The 21,567-nt window shown below is 34.6% G+C and overlaps 1 protein-coding gene across 4 annotated transcripts in view; it reads right to left on the bottom strand.

Moving 5' to 3' along the window:
• Positions 1–21,567, bottom strand: part of PRDM5 (PR/SET domain 5) — an 83,813-nt gene that overhangs the window by 20,520 nt on the left and 41,726 nt on the right. For 3 of the 4 annotated variants that reach the window (XM_031553094.1, XM_031553097.1, XM_031553096.1), the window contains 3 exons: positions 15,253–15,346; positions 12,426–12,586; positions 10,988–11,081 (listed from right to left, as the gene is read on the bottom strand). In XM_031553094.1, coding sequence (XP_031408954.1) covers positions 10,988–11,081; positions 12,426–12,586; positions 15,253–15,346 — 349 coding nt within the window. Of the gene's footprint in view, positions 1–10,987; positions 11,082–12,425; positions 12,587–15,252; positions 15,347–16,807; positions 16,900–21,567 lie in introns of all 4 variants that reach the window. The other variant, XM_031553095.1, reaches the window with a different exon arrangement.

Genomic DNA, 21,567 nt, shown 5'->3' with positions numbered 1-21,567 from the left:
CTGCCTATCCCCGAGCTGCTTTAAATAGAAATCATTTTACATTCAAGAGATGGTTTCGATCTTGTCTGACACTCAATAAACAGATAAACAGCATCCTTCAGCAACTAACCATGGAGATCACGTCTGATTGAGTAAGGCCTTAGGAGCTTTCAGCAGATGCCAGTAGAGGGCACCAGCATGACTTCATATCAACTTGTTACACCTGAAAAAGATCAACTTCAGGCAGCTATTATGCACTGTAAGTTTTCAAAAATCTCTACTGTTCCAGAAATTGAGTTTACCACATAACAAAGACTGAGCTCTGACTTGACATTTGGTGACACCCTATTTTTCTAAGTTACACAAACAACTTCTCACACATTTGTGTCATTAATAATTGTTAGAAGAACAACTTAAAAGATGATCCCAAATAAATTTACTGTTGCTCTTATTTTACTTCATTTAAGTTACTCTTTGTAGCCTGTAAGTTCAACTCCCAGTATATATATACGTGCCTTTGTACTTATATTATCAACTGTTTCCTCTGTGTACACACATCTTTTATATGTATAACTTATGTACTCTCTCATCAGGTTTTAGGATTTTCAGGTTTTAGAATTTTACAAGATGAAAGCTGGGTCACAAGATAAATCAGTGCATGCAACAGTCAAGTTTTCTTGAATGCCTCCAGGGACAGGGCAGCCACCATACCTCTGGCAACTTGTTCCAGTGCCTCACTATCCTTACTGTAAAAAACTTCTTCCTTATATTAAGTCTAAATCTCGTGTTTTAGTTTGAAACCATTTCTCTTGCCTTATCACAACAGCCCCTGCTAAAGAGTTTGCCCCATTCCTTCTTATAGCTCCCTTTTAGGTACTGAAAGGCCACTTTTAAGTCTCCCCTGGACCTTCTCTCCAGGCTGAAAAGCTCCAGCTATCTCAGCCGTCCTCATAGGAGAGGGGTTCCATCCCTGGAATCATTTTTGTGGCCCTCTCCTGGACGTGAACGTAAGTTTTCAAAAGAAGTGTTATTTAACCCAGCGAGAGTTGGTTTGGGTTTTATTTTGTTTTAAATTTTACTTATTAAATATACTGATAACATGCAGGAAAAAAATCATCAACATTTAAGTATACTACCATGAACTAATCTTGAAAGTTCACATTTGGAAAATATGTGAAGGTCCACCTCCTATGCTGCTGTTCACAACTCTGCCACTAAACTGCAACTGAGAATATGATCTGCATTTAAACAGGCTATTATACTACAACATCAAAATCCACTAGGCATATTAAATACAGCTTGTTCAGTTAACATGGCCAGAAGTAATGTTGTAAATGTAACAATAACTAAGAACAGCTTATATCAAAATAGCAAAGCATTCAAGTAAGATGGAAGTAATAAATGCTTTGACTACTGTCGAGTTACAGCCTACTGTCACGTTCCTGCTAGCCAAGAACAAACTGGTCAACACATTAAGGGCACTCCTGTACAAATAACCCCAAATAAATAATCCTTAGATAAACTGCAGTGGATTTAATATAATTCAAAGTCTAGACATTCTACTTCCAGATATTGTATGAATAAAAACAAAGCTTTTAACATAATAAGAATAAGTTTAACCCTAATACATGGATTATGAAAAACAATTCCATGATGGAAAACCATATGGGATTTTGATTTGAAAAGATACCATGATAGAGTTGGTATCTTTTTTTTTCCTCTGAAGTGTGTACATCTCTATCTTGGGATCATAATATCTACTGGACTTCATATACGGCATAAAAAGTTAAATTTAAAGACCAGGATGTTCCATTCCAGTTCAACTTGAGACAGTTTTCTATGAGATGTTTGCAATCAAAGGTGCTATGAGGCAATACTTTGAATGAGTTGAAAACTCAGATTTTCCAAACTCAGATACCTCAGCAAGTAAAACAATTAAGAAGCAAAACCAAACTCTTATTATTAGTTTTCTATGGCTAATGCAACACATTTAATAAAGATGTGAAGACCTAATAGGTCAAGTGAGTCCAATATGCTGCTATTTCCAAAATGTACTTTGCAACTAATTACAAAATCAGGTAGAAACCCAATTTAAACAAACAAACAAACAAACAAAAAAAACCCTCAACCAACAAAAAGATTTGAAACAACGACCTCAACTAAGATAGATCTCACAGGTTATGAACACATTTATATCAAATGAGAGAAGGCTACTGTAATTTACAAACATGTAACAGATAAATAATCCTAATCTGAAAACTATAATAAAAGCCTGAAGACACTAACAAAAGGAGATAGTGGCCTAAAAAAAGATGGTCAGCAGCATGCAAAAGTATGCATCCAATGAGCTATTACACTGAGTTTTGGAAGCAATCTATCAAAAAATGTCTGATCATTCTCAGGAAAAACTTCTTTACTAAAAGGGTTGTTAATCACTGGAATAGGCTCCCCAGGGAGGAGGCTGAATCACCATCCCTGGATGTGTTTAAAAACTATTTGGATGTGGTGCTCAGGGACATGATTTAGCAGAGGGTTGTTAGAGTTAGGGTAGGATGATCAGGTTGCAGTTGGACTTGATGATCTTTAAGATCTTTTCCAACCTGAGCAATTTTATGATTATATGATTCCATGATTCTGTTTAATTTTGAGTCATATTTACTGTCTCCATTCCCATGTGGCTTGGTCACTGCTATGAAATTCTCAATTGTGTACATTACCCTTCATATACAAACTTCTGTCTTTCTGTCTTTATTGAAACCTCTGCACTAGGGGATAAGAATTATAGACGGAATGTGTCAAGTTGTTACTTTTTTAATTTTAAAAACATAAGCATTATAATATTTTATGCTGGCATTCAGCACCGTCAATCTTGGTCAACACTCACTAACATTAGATAATGATTGCACTGAGCATCAGATCAAGTGCACTGTGTGCAACCTAAAAGTTTGCTTTCTTTAGAAGGTTAACAGACAATCGTGGCAGTGTGGTCCATTTGAATCTTTCGCAGAACCTTTACAATCTTCTACACATTGCTCCTTTTCAGATGTTGAACTGTAAAGACTAAAAGAAGATTTATAAAAATAAAAATCTGCATTTATTATTTTAAAATGTCAAGATTCCAGGCTAAAATATAACCCCAATTAAACATCTAACTTAAGATTGGGGTAGGTGAGAGGAGAAAATGGGAAAATCCACCATCATCCAATTTTTGTGGAAAATAACAGTTCACCTGGGGAAGAATTTGGAGGCAAAGGGGCCATCTGGATCACACACACAACACTTGATACCAGGTGATCAACAGGACGGCCCAGAAAGAGAACTGCAAAAGGGCTTTTTTTGTCAGAGATAATCTGTGGTGATGACACTATTCAACAGCAAGTAAGGATGGGCAAAAGGTTAACACATACAACAAAATTATAATCTGTGACATATGCTTAAGAAAATTATCTGTTCTTTCAGTGCACTTGACAACTTTACATATCTATCCTTAGCTGTTGTTTCTCTGTATATGAAGTTTCCATCAAATAAAGAGGGAAGGTTGTGTCCTTAACTATACAGAAGTTCAGTTTTTGCATTGTATACACACAGAGAAATAAACCTGAAATGCAAGAACTTAATTTCTTCCAAATGAACTTAATTTCATTAAGAACTAAGATTAAGTTAAATATGAACTCAAGGAACAAAGTGACTTTGACAGAACTTAAAGTAGAAAATGCCTGAAAAATTATTATTGAGTGAAGATTAAATACTTACACTTTAAGAAAATATTCAGTAAATTAAATCACCGCTGTGCTGTACACATGTCAAATGGCTTTTGAGAAAGAGAAATACTTCCTCAAAATAATAAATCTCCTCTTGTGTGGAGGTGGCTGTTTTCTAGATACACAAAAGTATTTTTGAAAGTGTTGAATAGTCCTAAACGTTATGGTCTTTTAATGCTTAAGCTCTCTTAAGGAATTTTTATAGTTCTAAACAAGGGCTCTAGGAATGGAAAATAACAGTGCAGTAATCAAGAAGCAGGGCCAACTGCAGCAGCTAGCTGCTATTTACAAGCCTCACCACTAATCTGGACTAGTCAATGCACACAGTGATCTGGCTAATACAAAATTCTGACCTGCTTGATTTTCAGCCATTAAACTTAACATTCAAAATAAGCACTAGACAAGTACAAAAGTACCACACAGGGGTAGCTTTCACATGCCAAGAACCAAATAACTTCATGATCTGAAAGATAAAATACTTGCGGATGTCAGCTGAGACAAGACCCAGAAACACCAAAACACCTGTAATTCTACACTCAGTCAGATAAAGAAAGGGACAGGATTCTTTGATTGGTCTGAAGAGAACAGTTCTGTGCAGGCTGCTATTACTGTTTGAGAGAAACAGAAAAACAGTACTGAGGTATGGGTTGATTAGAGAAATTTCTTCACATTTAAGAAACATGCAAATTTTGCAGACTCCATAGACAAAAAATCAAATATTTCTGTAATTGTTTTTCTCCCTTGATGATTAATAATACTAAGTCTATGTACTTCTGAACGCTTTCTAACCAAGCTCCAGTACTTATGTATTTTGTAGGCACAAGGGAGAATTAGAATTTCTTTTATGTGATTCAACCAAATATATTTTCCAGTCACTAGTAATGGCACATTTAATAAGGAAAAAAGAAACAACCATACACAAATTTAATGCTATTTTAAAATAAAACCAGATTGCTTTAACAAATTTGTTTTTAGTACTCTTTCTTGTGTTTTTTTTTTCTTTGAGGCACAACAGCAGTGCTTTCACAGTTGAGAAAGTTTGCTTGCTACAAAGTTTAGGATTTATTCAGAGAATTCAGATTTGACTATAGGTCTAACTAGGGCTAAATATTTGTCCTATCTGACTCATTATGATTATTATGTAATTGAGGTTTTAGCTGTTTGCAACTAAATAAATTATTAAGATTAGTAAATAACTTTATCAAATCTAAGGTTATTATCCTTGTTCCTAAATATACCTATGTTACCTGCAGAGAGACAATAGAATTACCAATATTAATTACTTACACTCTTACCACTTCTAGTGGTATAGGGATTCTTAAACACACAAAAAAAACCCTATACCATTACTTTAAAGAATAAAGCAGTTTGATTATTTGCATCTGTCAGCAGATGTAAGCAATTTGGTTTCACTGTGAATGGAGCATTAACATCTATGACTTCAGGTCATACTTGAAATCTTTTCAAGTATATCAGGTGGTATAATTCATTTGATCTAAAGATGTCACTACCATCCAAATAATCTATCTTTTATAAGAACATTTCTTCACTCATGAAGACAAGAAGAAGCTGACAGCTGCATGAAACTTTACAGGTACTTTTAAAGATTTAACTGTTGTCTGGAGATAAATGGGACAATGATGTATAAACTGAAAGGCCTAGAAATGCAGAATCCTTACCTTTGAGGTTTTCTGCAAACTTCTTTTTAAATTCAGTAGATAAAAGAGAGATCATCTATAAGTTACTGAACAACCTATCAGCAGACATTCGCAAGCTGTTTGCTGACTAGATACAGATGCATTTTTTCAAATACTTGATTCAGATATGAGAGGAAGTTCCTTCAATCCCCTCTTCTATTTTCTTTTTTTTAATATGAGAAATTATATATAACTTAATGGCAATCTGCCTGACAGTTTGCTATAATGATGATCTTCGCTGTACATCTTTTCTTATGCATAAATAGTTCCTGCTTAGCTATTAACATTTTGGAGACATACTTTATGCAACAACAAGCAGTAGTCACAATGTGCTTGGACTCTATTTTCCTCAAATATTTTGAAGACTTGTTTTCAGAGATGGCTGATTACTGTTAATAAGCAAAAAATTTTTATTTTAATTCCATAATTAATGTTTGGTGAAATTTTGATATGTGAGTGCAAAATTTGGACCTAGACTTTTATGTATAATAAACATGATTTGAAATATGCTCACATATCTAGTTAATCAAATTGCAGAAGTGTGACTACAATGGTAAAGATGAACTATTGTATCACACTGTCATTGCAGAGCAAGAGATATCCCAAAAACAAACAAGCACCTATAGTTATAAGCAACAATTATGATAAAATGTTTCAGTGAGCTTCTAAAACAGTTTTTATTATGGAGATGGAAATTTTAAAAAGTAAGCTTAGCTGTGTTGACACAGAGGACAATGAAGTTGATGGCCTGAATAATTTTTGATATTTTCATGTAAATTTGTGGTATTACCTCTAATTCATGTACGTGGAAATTAATTTCCAAACAACCACCTCAACTCTGCTTTTTTTCAAATATCAGAGAATATTATGTGGAAGAATGACACATCAAGTAACTTTAAAATGGCATAGAATGAAAACATGAATCCTTTTAGAAAACATTTAGGACAGATGAAGTCATTACCTTAACTGTCTTAACAGACTTTGAATAAATACTATAGGGGGAAAAAAAAAAAACGAAAAAAAAAAACAAGAATAAGGCTACATAGCCTCCAGTTTTAACCTATGTTTTAAGGCTCAAGCATTTTCTGAAATACATGTATGATCGTTAGCTATCCCTCACTAGTCCCTGTGTAATGGAATAGGAAAAACATATCAAGGAAAAGACAGTTACAGTTTAAATAGACTCAGTTATCTTTGATCAAAAATAAATGAACCTGCAAATATTGACTACTTTACAGTAACTTTCATTGTTCCACAACTTGATGTGCTACATCCCAAAGATGGAAGGGATTAGAATACAACTAACGAGGCAAGAATCAGTACTGGTATCAGGCAGATAAAACACATGTATACAAATAGCACAGACACACACACAGATACATATATACACAGACACAGACACACATGTAAGACAGCAATTAACAGATTTTAATACCTATGCGTAAGGCAACTGCAAAACTGCACAAACCACAGTCAGTATTTTTTAGCACTGAAAGCTGCTTGAAACTTTAAGCATATAATTAACCTCCCAGCCCACAGCCTTCTAGCCCAAGGAGCAGTCCATTGAATTTTTTCTACAACTTATGAACAAGCCAAGGAATTTACATCACAGTCAGAGGATTCTTTTGCTGAATTAACCCCATCTCCCTCTGACCCTAAGAAGCCATAAACCAACAGGATACAGCAGAGGGAGAATGTGACTATAGTGTTTCAGCTGACCTACAGAGAGCTGTCTCTGTCATTCCAAGGCTGGAAAACCAGATGATGAATTACAGAGCAAAATGCTAGGTTCAGATGCAAACATCAACCACTTCCCTCCACACATGCACATGCAGACATGTTCACTCACCCCAAACCATCTCAGTTTCTGCAAAAGGCCAAGTACTGTTAGGGCTCATTTACAGAGTCTTATTCTAAGATAAAAGAGGGAAGAAAATTGCTTATTGAAGAAGCATGCATCCATCTGTAAGTAACAGTATTTAAGAATGTGTGCTGCGTATTGAATAAAAGCCTGTCTTTTTGTACATAGATTACTAAGTATGACAAAAGTACAAGTCCAAAGCAAAATAAGCAGGATTCCAAGAATCTTAGCTCGAACAGCCCTATAAAAAAATAATAATAATAATAAAATACAACATGATACACAACTCTTTTTAAAGGACCTCTGCCTGGTTTTATTTGGTAAACACAGAACAAAGCCTCTTATATAAAGTAGCTAATAAAGTCTAGTTGACCACATGCACAGCAAATGCGATAATACAAACATCTGCAGTAGGACCTCAAAATTTAATCTCTAAGACATGAAGCTCTTTGCAGTCTTTACACTTACAATGTACTGCTCAGCTGCACTGAAAACTTATCCCCATCTGAAGACTTATTTACAAAGGCAAATAATCTCTTGCAAATGGACAGTGGCTGACTCACTTCTAACTCAGAATGAAAAGTGATACTTTGCAGTCTGACTAAAAAAGGAGTCCACAGTCTTGAATTCAGTAATTCAAAAATCAATAAATTTAACATATACCAAGAGCCAATTACCAATGAGGTAATCAACACAGTGACATTTCAAAACCAAATATTCCACTGAATGTAACAAGTTTGTGTCTCTCCTCTGGTGAAATGAAGACTTCTCTGAAAAAACCTGACAAGTTGTCAAGGATTTTCACAGTACTGTGAACTTTATTACTAACAGCCTTCAAATGAGTACTTTCTTTGTACTGTTTCCAGATAATATTAATTTCCTTTACCAACTATCCTGACTTTCTTTTGAAATGATGCAAGATATCCTTCAGAAAGCTGTGCTTCACTCAGATCCCCTGAATACAGCACAGTTTTTTCACACTAAAAAGCAATTTTCTTTGGTAATCACCAAAGCAAACTGTTTGCATACAAAGCAAATTGTCTGCATACATTATGATCTCAAAGAAGTCTTCAGCCACAGGGCAAGTCAAAACCTCCCCTTCTCAAGTGAAACACAAATCTATGGAGGCATTTTGTCACTAAACTTAGTATAAAGTACTGCACTGTATAACTCACTAATTACTACTTTTTTAACCACTGGGAAGTCAAAACTTAGAGGCAATTTCCTCCTACTCCCTTTTTTCCACCTTTCATCATAATTACCATGAAATGATCAGGAGCTGTATGAAAATGACATTAAAATACATATAATTGAAAATGTGTATCAGTTTTAGAGTGAAGAATGCAAATAAAAAAATCCCTCTACCAAAAATCCCATTGGCATCACTATAGGAACGGAACTGAAAGAGGAAAGGATCAGTTGCAGGTCATTATAAATTAATTCAGCAAGATATTTTTCTTTAATTTGTAGCTCTCCTTAAAATGAGTACTTTAAGCTTTTTATATAGGGGACTTGAAAGTTTTCGTCATTTTTATCTGCAGTGAGATTCTTCATGAGGTACTTTCACATTGAATGGATATTCCACTAACTGAAACATGCACCATCTCCTGACACAGAACTGCTTCCCACCATATTTAACCCACAAAGATAATAAAAAACCTCAGTGCCTTTCAACTTCTCCTAAGTTTAAAATGTCATTGTTTACAGCTTCTGGTATAATAGCGGTTAAAAATGTTGCAAGCCTCTATCCCCAAGATTAGAGTTGTCTGGTGTAATGTTTCATGAAACTCACCTTAGCATAACTCCAAATTTTGGAAAAATCTGCTTGAGAGCACTGAGACTGAAATTAAATGCAACTGGTAGGAGAACATGTGTGAAAAGCATTTTCACTTGGACATCTATAAAACTTTTCCCAAGATCTATCTGCACTATCAGCTTGAAAAACTAGAGCCTCCTGACTGTGCAAAGCGATGTGTAACATGCACAGTACACAGGAACTCTACCTGAGGTTTCAGAAAAAGACCTATGAAATAAGAAAGAAAACAAAACAAAAAAATATATAAGTTCTAATTTCCATGGAAGTCAAGTACATAAAAACAAGAAAATTAAAGGTTAATAGTTTCCTCATGAGATGGCAAGAAATATCCATAAATAAAGTAACAAAATAATCCTCAAAAAACTAAACAAAAAACAGACAGGTAATTGAAATTGAGGCAGTTGTGGTCCTAGAAATCTGGAGTGGTGGGCAGAGTGACTACCAGTGCTCTCAAATTGCTTCCTTTCACTCCTGAAAACATGGTTCTTTAATGTACAGCCCAAGCAAGTAAGTAGCTGGTCTCCTTCTGATTGCATTGTACCCAAGAATTTTCTCTTTGTTCTCACATCATATGCTCCATGAATGTTATTTTGTGTTTTCATGTTTGTTTTTTTTCCCCCTCCTCTTCTGTGCATCTTGAGGAAGTAAAAAAAAAAAAAAAAAGAACAAACAACAGCTTATGGGATAGAAGATAGAAAAGAAAGACACAGCATGCAGGGAGGACTTTGAAAGAGGTTGTGGAGGTGCATTTGTAGAAGAAAGAAAAAGCGTAAGGAAGAGGAATAGACAGAAGAGAGAACTGTTGCATAGTGGTTCTGTCTTAACAGCTTTGACTTTCAGGGTCTTTTGTGTGTATGATTACAATATATACTAACCACCTAAGCAAAACGCTTATATACAGGCTCATAAGTATGTTTTATAAAAAAGTTGTCATGAGTGAAAAATGATCCAAACATGAAATTTAGCAAAGATGAAGAGCTAACAATTAAACTGAAGTTTAGTCTTTTGACTACAGGATCACAAAATTTGTTAGTGGTAATCAAATCCAAAATCATAAAATACATCAAACTAGTAAAGACCTGTAATCCCAACAGGTGGTCCTGATACACTGAAGTGATTAATACTTATGCCAAAAATCACATGAAGCTGAGTTATTAGACACCAATTCTGTCATCTTCCTGCAAAACAAATATGCTTATGTGAAGTAAATGGAATGCCACAGAAATACTACTTGTTAATAGATGCTTTGGCTGTGAAAAGCAAATCTACACAATTTTATGTTGGAAACAAATTATCACAAAGCGGCCCCTTTCATTTGCCTGCCAATTATATGAAATGAAAACATAAGCTCAGAAAAGTGAAACCTATCTAAATGACATGACTAATTTATTTTCAGTGTGTTTACAGAAGCATGTAAGGAAACAGCAGCACAATCTGGGTGACAATATAAAACAAGTTACATAACTCAAACTTAGGAATACTAACAGAACAGCAGAATGATTCAGATGTTGCAACTAAAAATAAATTTGGAGCTAAAGTATTCTAAAAGTAGAACATTCTAATTTGGCTAACATGTAGGCTGTAATAAAGTCAGTTTGGAGTTTCAAAACACCTCAGAAGTCATAGAAATGAATGAATTCACACTGAATGGTCATATAAATAACCATATATATGTGTATATATAATCACAGTTCAAAACAGAGCCTGGTTTTACACATTATGCAGGTAAAACATCTGAAAAAAAGGCTGTTAGGCCTATCTGTAAATTTCTGTTTCTAGATAAACTAAGCATTTCTAGGTAAACTTACAGATATCTTGGTATTCAATTTAGACATATTTTTTTTTCAGCTCCTTACAATAAGTATCACTGTACCTGTATGGCTTCGAATATGAACTCTCAGTGTTCCATTGCTCGCAAATTTCTGTCCACAGTACGGGCAAATTTTTTCTTTTTCGCCTGTGTGAGTCTACATGAAGTGAGGAAAGATAAGAACAAAAGTTACAGCATTGCCTTCAAATAGTAGAATGTGGAGCAGTTTAACTGTATTTCACATTGACCACTATTCTCTCCAACAACCATTATTCATGTCATTCCACCACATCAGACAGAGATTTAAAGGAATTAAATTGTTCTTTTTATTTTCTTCTTAAATTTCTAACTAATTTCATTATTAATATATAAAAAATGTTTTTATAGTTCATAAGTTCACAATTTCCTCAATAGTTATAACAAATTTCCAATTCACCTTTGTATATTTTCATCATTAAAATAATAATAAATCCATTTTTCAGATTAATTTCTCTGATAGCAGTTTATAAACTAGAAAACAGAAACTTGATTACCTAAATAAAATTAACCAAAATGGGACTATTTTTAAAAACTTGTAACTTCTCTGAATTTTATTTCATTATTAAATGTAGTTCAGAGTTTTACCAAATGTAGTACAGCTTTTTCCACTGACAACTTGAACAGGAGCTTCAGAAAGTCTCTATGGAGATTTGTGTAAATGATTTGTGACACTTTCATATGAATGAATCACAGACATCAGTTCATCTGAAATACGACAGACAGCAATGCTCCAAAGTGTAAGTTCTCACTGATTTCAGTCAATACACATTGCATATTGGATCCTGTCTGGTTTGTAATAAATGCTAGAATCAGATTGTATTTACAGAATTAATCATAAGAAGGATATTGTGATTGTCACTAAATCTGAATCATAAGCTGAGCTTGTCTTTTCAAATCAACCTTTTAGGGCTAAACTGCCTTTTATAAAAAGAATTATTTCAAATTCTCCCATCCACTTTCTACGGTCAAAAGCAAGACCACCTTCAAGTAAGTTATATGCAAGGATTCTCCTTATTTTTTATACAATACTTCCCAATTCTGAATTGAAGATTTATCAGCCTATTGAATAATTTCTCCTTACAGTCATGACAGCTTTGTGTAGGGTTTTTAATGACATTTTCATAGAAAGAATGTATATACATATTTTTTTATTTAACAAAAGGAATTGATTCAAAGTTCTTCATTACATTATAAAACCCGTCTCTCACATGGTACATGTTATTGCTGCAGTTGAAGGAAGATTTATACAAAGATAAGCATTAGTTCCCACATCTATAAGATATAATAAAGTTGGAGAGGCGAGTCAAGACTCCTCTACATTTTACCTCAATTCTGAAAACAGATTGATGGGATAATGCACAGTATCTGTCTTAATCGCACTGAAATGCACTGAAAATACCAGTTGCTCCATTACATTTAAGGACATGCAAGGAATAAATACAAAGTAATTGATTTTACTCACTTTTTTATGACTTTTCAGAACTGAAGGTGTCACAAAAGCTTTGTCACAGAGATCGCACTTATATTTCTTATGTCCATCATGTACAACTTGAATATGAACATTTAAAGTGTCCTTTCTTTTGAAAGTAGCATCACAGTGATCACACTTGAAGGTCCTCTCACCTTATGAAGAAGAAAATCAGGTTTGAACATATTAGCTTTCTGTGAAAGTACATTAATGCTTATCATTTCATAAAATTAATGGAATTGAAGAGCTACATCCTGAGAGTAGAAAGATAATCTCAAATCAGGTAAAAATATCATAGGGAAATTAAGAAAGTAGAAAGTAGCTCTGACAATAAGGTAGTCAGAAATGTGAGATTAAGTATAGCTAAGGATGAAATGGCTACCAGTGGAAAGGAACATGGGTTTTATCCTCCAGCACCTCTAGTAATAAACTGTATGAAAAAAATAAAGGACTAATAGACTTCATTTGAAACTTAAATGGTAAGAAAGATCTTTCTGAATACAGAGGAATTCTCAAAATAAGAAATACTTGCTTCTCATTCATGTTAATATAAGTAAACTCACATAAAAAAGATGAAAAATGTTATAGCCACGTTACTGTTCAAACTATAAGGTTAGGATTATGACAGAAAGTTAATACTACTTTTTAAATTAAATTAAGTACCTCAGAGAAAGGAAGAAGCACTATACTGTGAAAATCTGTATACAGCTTTTCAGAAAACAAACAAGATATACAATCTGGCAGAGAAATCATCACAATGATTCTTCTTTTTATTTTGCTACTGGATTAGTTAACTTATTAAGATTAAATCATCTGCAATGTGGCACACATTCAGAAATCAATGGTACTTAGGGTTATAACGAGAGTCACAGTCTAAACTTGAAATTGGCTTTTTATATCCCAAAAAACTTTCTAGGCAACAACTATAATACAAAAAAAAGACCACCATAATCTCAGGACTATTGTTCACTTTTTACTTTTCAAGACAGAGCTCTGTGTTGCAGCCTCCAGATCTGAGTAAGATACAGACTTGCATATGCATTAACTATTTTTTCCAGTAGCAATGATATATGGAGAGAGGTAACTTATTTTCTTGATACAGATCCACAAATCCTAAAATAATCCCAGTCCTAGTCCAAAATGAATGTAAATTGATATCAGTATGCTGCATATTAAAGCCCATTTGATACTGCATGTTGAGGCATTCAAAAACATTATTTCTTTATTACAATTTATAGATGTAATATCTATAAGTAAGGCTTACCAACACAGTGGTGCAACAAATACCCACAGACATTCCAAAGCTTGGAAAAACTGTTTCTCTCCACTATAAATCAGCCAAAATTGCCCTCTTCTCCCCAACTCTCAAAACGCTTATTCTTTTTCACTTTGGTAACAAAAGCTGTTTTGTCTTCGATGACACTGGAATATGCTAAAAGATGCTAGAATAAGTTGTCTTGCCCTAAAATACTTGCAGTCTAGCACTCCAGAAAAATTTCAAAGGATAACAGGGATACAATTTAATATGCTGCTATGTGGAGGATTAACACTTCTAAGCTTCTAGTGAACTTCTTCAGTTCTCATCTTGGAAACATGAGACTACTTTGCAAACAAAGTGAAGTCATTACTATTTTTACTAAATAACATTAATTTTTTTACTGTTTTGTCAAAAGAAAATATCCAAGTAATTTCCATTAAAGGAAATTACATCTTATCTGCCAGAGGGTAGAAAGGCATTACAGAGGGACCTAGATAGAGCGGAGCGATGGGCCAAAGTAAACCAACTAAGTTTCAGTAAGGCCAAATGTCAGGTCCTGCATTTTGGCCACAACGCCAGGCAACCCTATGGGCTTGGGGAGGAGTGGCTGGAAAGCTGCCTGATAGAAATGGACCTTGGTGGACAGTCAGCTGAGTATGAGCCAGCAGTATGCCTAGGTGGCCAAGAAGGCCAATGGCATCCTGGCTTGTATCAGAAATGGTGTGGTGAGCAGGACTAGGGAAGTCATCCTTCCCCTATACTCGGCATTGGTGTCTTGCTCCAATTATTGGAGGAGATGGTTCTCTCTCTTCTCTCTCTCTCTCTCACTTAATTCTTCTTTAATTCTAGAATTAAAGTTCTGTTGGATCAAAAAATGTAAGTTTATTTTTTTTTAATTCAACCAATGTAAATATTCCTCAAATCAAAGCACTCTCTTCTATGCTACCAAGATTTTAGATCAGTAATATATTTTTTTTTAATTTCAATTGCTAACACTAACATGGCTGAATGATCATTCAGAGCTCTGTAAATAGTGAGAAAATTCCACAAAAAATAAATCTGCACATAATAGTACAGTACAGAATGCCATGAACACATTAGTCATAATGGAAAATGGCCACAGAATTTTTTCTGGGCTGCTAATTCTACACTATTGGCAGAAAACACTAGCATGTAGTGAAGTCGGGACTGGCACAGGAGAGTCAATTTCAGTTTCGAGCTCAGAAATGTATCACCTACAAAATCTGAGTAAGGCACCTCCTCATATTTATTCCCAATTTCCATTTCTTAAAATGAAGGTAATTTAATGCAGAAAGAAATCTTATAATCAGATCTCAGACCATGGTCAATTTCCTACAGTGCATTTGTATTTGCATTTAAGTGCATTCGAAGGCAAGGTTTGAATTTGCTCTGAATTTTCTAATTGCTAGTGATTAGAGTTGAATTTTAAGTCTCATTTAATATAGCAAGTTGTATATTAGAACAAGGTGCTAGGAGTCTATTTTTTCTCAGTCAGACAAGAGAACTGAAGATGTTCTTTTTCCTCTGTGACTTAGCACTTACTGTTATGAATTAGTAGATGTCTTTGTAGAGAGAATGGGGTTCGGAACAAAGCTTTGCATTCCTCACACTGGAATGGTCTCTCTTCAGAATGGGTCTGCAGATGAAAGACAACATGTCAGAGGAAAGGCTCAGAGAAATCAATTAGCTGTCATTACAGTAATTATACTTAATTTTCCAAACTGAATTCAGGAGGGGGATATATTAACAATTTGAAATATCAGGGGACAGAGAATTAAAACAATCTTTGTGCCATTATTCTGAATCCTAAAAGCCAGCAAAGCTGCCTCTGAATTAAGGTACCACCTCAGAAATGTTGTATGTAAATAGAAATAAAAATAAGGAATAACCTGGAGGAAAACTTCAAGTTTAGTTCTGATAAAGAAATGAAACTGATATTGACCTTAAATACTTACTAACGTGAAAAAAACATACAAAAATACACGTACACAAAACCCTGCATTGTTTTCACTTAACAGTAGAACTGATCTAACTGTCTCAAGACAGTTGTCTAAAATTTAGCAAAAATTTCTTAAATCATATGACTACTCTTGCACATCTTTATTTCAGCTTCATGTTTAAAAAAAAAAAGAACAGATTGAGAGATCTGAGAGAGAATTGATTTTTGTTTGCTGTAGTAAAAATATACCATAGCTAAAAAGCAGCATCAATAGACCTCATAAAGAGATAAGTAGAAATAGCCTTCAAAGCCATAAATAAAAGAAAAGGCTAAGTTTGGATGAATCTCATAAACAGCAGAGTTGCTGAAGCACATTTCTTTTCTGGAGCTTGGGAAACATCCAGCTTCAACCTACTGTTGTAAATTTTCCTTTTCCACTCCTCATTTCCCTGGTGCTATCTCTATAGTAAATTCAGATAGTAAATTCATCTGTACAATCTCTTATCTACTCAATTTCCTACAATTTCTCATTAAGGGTATAATATTTTTAAAGCATTAGTGTCTGAACATTGTTTTAGCTAACAAGGACCTTAAGGGGCAACTATAGTGCCAAGGGCAAATGGGGATGGACAGTGTTTTATAATATGCATGAAATTAAATGAATTCATTTTGTAGGTTAAGAGTAAATATTGATGTAGTACATATGTATATTATACATTTCTGCTTATGGCAGAAAAATTCATAATACCATAAGACATTTGGAGATATCCTTTAAAGTAAGGAGAAAAAAGGACTATGAGAAACCAGCACAAATATTTAGATGTAGACTCCTGGCCTCAAACTCAAACTGATTCTAACACAAATGTCCTCTCACATAAACAGCAGTAGCAAAACATTACAGTACTTGCAATGTTATACAGAGGTTTTAGACTCAAAGTAAATTACTTGAGTCCAGTCAATGTTACTTAAAACAAAAAATCAAGTGGAGCACTGTCAAACATGTGGGATATATTATGCATTATAAAAAATATGCTGAATGTTTCAGTCCAGCTGTTGGAGGTTTACATCACAATCTGCATTAGTTGACACCCTGATTGGTAGTCTCAGAGGTCAGACCAAGGATTGACAGGACATGAAGAGACTGAACTACCTTCTCACCTCAACAGGTGGTTCCTCCAGAACAGGGTTGAGACATATTGACGAGACACTGTGGGGAAGCTCGCAGTGCTGATGTCTGTGCTGTACCTGTTCTGTGGATAAATAGAAGGGTTCAGTCTCTAGGGCTGTCAATCTGGCACCTTTCACGAGCGCAAAGTTCATGTCATTTACTTAAAAAATGCCCTATTTTAGAACACTCACCACTTGAGTGATAGTTCTGAAGAGTGCAGTCATTTGTATATAAATCGTTCTTAGCATTCTCTTGCCAGTTCTAGTCTTTTGACCAAAATAAAAGAATTCATCCATATTTCTGAACTTCACTACAAATGTTTAACTAGTCATACCCACACACAAGGGTGAAAAGATACCCCAACTCATTTACTCTACTTGTGACCAGACCAGAAACAAGCTACATATATCACAAAAAGCAATGAAAATCTTAATGAGCAGAGGTATATCCACAAACAAGCATATTAATTCTGATATTGTCCACCTTTGTCCCACTAACAGGTTCCAGAAAAGAGATGGCTTCCACTAAGAGTATGGTGGGAAAAATTCAGGAGCCAGGAGTTAGACTCGATGATCCTTTCGTGGTTCCCTTCCAACTCAGGATATTCTATGATTCTATGTTCAAGGCAAATCTTGAGATGCATAGCACCACAGCTTTTCACTCTTCATTCAGTTATGCAAGCTTGCAATAAACTATAAAAACTCCACACTCCAAGGTGGGCTAAGTACACTTGTCAAGCTTACATTAGATCTCAAAATTTCACTAACAGTTTTGCTAACTATTTCACTAAAAGCTGCTTGAAGAGACATAATACACTAAATATATACATACAATTTTCTATATAATAGGATATGTATATATCTGGGAAGCAGATACACAGTGCACACACGGATTAGCTTAGGTTTAAGCTACATAATTAATACGTACGTAGCAATACAAAGTAATAGACTAGTCTATACTTACACAATTATATATGCAATTTTATTTTCAGAAAAGAGCCCCACCAGCAGTAAAATGCAGTAGATTGATCTGGATTTGAATACAAAAAAGACTGCTCTCATGTCAGAAGTATTCTAGAATGGTATTCCACTCAAGTAAGATGAAGCATGAGGTGCTAAAGTCTGCAGCATCAGAATTCAAAAAGGAAGGTGGTCATACTGAACGATCCAAGTTGAACTCTCATTTTATGACCTGATTCAGAGCAGAATATAAGCAGTACATATTGCCAATATTGCTCTTATTTTCAGTAACTTGATGTTCTACAAATGAATACGAACTTTAGACAGTTTTCAAAACTGTCCAAAGCTTTTACTATAAATCAGTAGCAAGCTGAGTCTTGAAATGAATTAAATGTTTGGATGCAGTACTGCAATTCTTTATAATCATAGTGTGATGGGAAAGATTATGTCTACACCATGAAAATACCATTATCTTCTGCTACTATTTCATCAGACCTTTCTATCAAGCTGGGGAAAGGAAAATAAAGCACAAAACAAAAATTGATGTTTTTACTGTATCTCCTCTAGAGCAGGTCCAAATTGCTGAATAAATCCTTCCACTGTTAAAATACCAGCAGGACCATGAACAACAGTACAAAGACAAAAAAAACAACATTAATTTACACATTTCCCTCTACTTGAATATTCATTAGGCAGAAGAAAAACATAATTTATGAATTCTAGTTAAATACTTGAAAATAAAGTAATGATTTCTTTTTTAATTTCCTTGTTTTCTCTTGGACACCAGTGATTGCAGTATTTTGAAAGGTATAGAAATTGTAGTTGCTGTATTATGCTCACTCGGAAACAGTGTGGGCATTGACATCTATCATGAGGAACTGTACAAAACTAGGTGGTCATATGTACTTTTTGGACAGTTGTATGATCAAAGTAACTAAGGATGGGCTCTTATGGAATATCTCATGGCAGCCTTTTCTATAATAGCATCTGTGAAAGTTTAAACCCAGCCCAAGGCTACCCATTCCCAATAGAGAAGATGAGGGAGTGCAATTGTTTCAATTCATTATGCACTCCAAGACCAAATAACCTTGGATTAACAGTAAACCCTTTAAAATCCCGTGTCTGGTGACCTACTTCTTCTCACTGTCATATCCTCATATTTCATTCTCTGAATTTATGCTCTATACATAGCGAAGGAGCAGATGGAAGAAGAACTTAGCATTGTCCTGTACAGAAGTAACCTGCATTATATAGCATAGAAGATGTACCTTCATTTAGCCTGACCTGGATGAAAAATGACTTTATCTGTAACACAATGCCCATCTCCTAATTTCAGCTATTATTTTATAATGTTATTTATACTATTATTTCCAGAAAAAATGACATCATTTTCTTCCTATGTTCACTCAGACATTTAGTGTGAGCTTTTTCAAAATACATCTGAGCTAGTTCCACCCTGCATAACATTTCTCAGCACTGGCATCTTCAAGCAAGTGACAAAGCAGACTTGCACATGCACCTACACAGAGCAGCGTAGTACTTGTCTACAGTAGCAGTACACCGGAGCACTACCACGAAGGGACTAACAGTTCCTGCCTCTCAGATCCTGTACCTGCAAGACTGTAATGAGTACCAAGTTAGGGTTTACATTTCAATGCTCTACTGAAAGAGTAGATGCACTCATAGCACTGTCTGTTCTCCAGCAAGATCCTGTGAAATGCAAGGACCTAATCTCCTCTGTACCTTTGAGAGAGATTTAAAAATACATGTTGCGAGAGCCAAATTTCATTTTGATTCTTCCAAAGTAAAAAAAAATCAAATTAAATAGCTTCCATAAAGGAGTAGCAAACAACAGCAACACGTTTCCACCTCAAACAACAAGAATTCAAAGGTACAAAATGCATGTCCTGTTTCTTATTATGAATAAAATACAAAAAATTATATAATATCTGAAGAGATCTTACAAGTGTGATGCTATCAAACTTGAACATTTGTCTTCTGTCAAAAACTGTTGATTTAACTGTTTTTAACTATAATACCTACCCTTCCTACTGCAAAGCTCCCTGTTACCAGCACAGTCAATGTATTCTGAAAATAGTCTAATTATTCAGTCTGATTTTTTCTTCCTCCAAAAGAAACAAAACACAGAGTGTGGGCTTAAAGGAATACACATATAAAGATTCATTAAAAACCTGAGTAGGAGAAATACACAGAAGAAAGATAATCAATAAAGAATTAAATTTCTGCTCTTACTCACTCGACTTATCTGTGATCAAGCAGCAGAACTCTTGTTCTCTACCCCTTGCAGTAGTATAGCCCTCCCAAAATCACGGCACTTAAAACTATTTTTGCATCTCAAACTCCACATACTTGACTTGCACCTTATGGTTTTTTTGTGTATATATATATACACAATGTCCTCCTTTATCTGCTATCTCTCCTTGATTACTTTGTTAAAGGTACATTAGTGGACTGAAAACAGAAGGGCCAGATAAGCCCAAATCTAGGTGCCTAGTTATGCTAATTGATATCTTTAAAATCTTGATACTCAGTGTAGAGATAGGTATTTCAGAAAAGCAATTCAGGAAATCTACATCCATCTCCCATCTCTCAGGCTCATCTCTTCGTTCAGCAGTCAAAGAACTAATTGTGGATGGATGAATATGCACAGCTGTTTGGGTATATAAACACAGGTAAAAGTTTCTTTCACTATAGGACAGGGTTGATTCACAGCCAGCACTATGGGCAGATAGGTTCAGGAAATAAGTATTCCAACATGCTTTGAAGAATTCTGTCAAAATTGGGTACTTACTACATTTGTATAAATTTTACTATTTCTTCCATTAGGTGAAGCCTCTAATCCTTGTCAGACACAAGAACCAATTCTGCAACATTCTCATATGCAGTCCTTGCTTATGTTAGTGGTGAAGCTGTTTTGAATACTGAACTGGGTCAAAATGTTTGCTCATTATTCATACTTAAGCCTGAAGTCTGTTCTCAGCCAAAATTCTATATCAGTCATCAACTCCAAGGAAATATGTTACAAGTATTCATTGAAGATATAGCACTATCTTTCCAGATAATATTCTATGTATTTCCCTAGAATATATCCAATTTGTGAGATTCTGCCACATTTTATTAATAATTCTAAAACAAGATAGCATATACCATGGCATATATGGGAGCTAATCTTGTCTTTCAGCAGATTTCTCCATGCTTTCTCTTTTAGACCATCATCACCATTTCACCCTATGAGAGGCATTATTATTATTCTTTCATGATTTATGGCTGAAAGTGCAAAAGATGGTGTAAAGATCCTGTGCCAAAATCCCAGATGGGATACAACATGAGCCAAACTGAAAAAGACTTCTAAGTAAGGGTATATCAGTTTCAGCAATAGAGGTAAAAAAAAAAAAAGTGGGAGTATAAAAAATATAAAAATAAAAATAGTGCCAAATACTGGGAGCAAAACTAGAGGGGTTTTTTTTCTGTCTATTAATTCTGAAACAGCAATCCTGGATACAGACTTGCCATTAAAAATGTAAGTTCAAGTTAAAATTAATGACAGGCATTATGAAAATTTGGTGAAATAGATTTGAGCTTAAATGAACAGAAGCAAAACATTTCTTTAAGAGCCTGCTTGTCAGGTGATACTTCTTCTGATGTTGTTTTAAAGTGTGAACACTACTACTGAGTACAAATTCACTACTGCTTGGAAAGCAGCTGGTACAAAGTCCAACAGTGAGGAATGACTACAACAAGACTAAAATTTGTTTTGTTCAAATACTATC

This window comes from Meleagris gallopavo, chromosome 4 (genome assembly GCF_000146605.3).
Source record: "Meleagris gallopavo isolate NT-WF06-2002-E0010 breed Aviagen turkey brand Nicholas breeding stock chromosome 4, Turkey_5.1, whole genome shotgun sequence".
In the NCBI taxonomy this organism is placed as follows: domain Eukaryota; kingdom Metazoa; phylum Chordata; class Aves; order Galliformes; family Phasianidae; genus Meleagris; species Meleagris gallopavo.
This window is presented reverse-complemented; position numbering and strand designations above follow the sequence as displayed.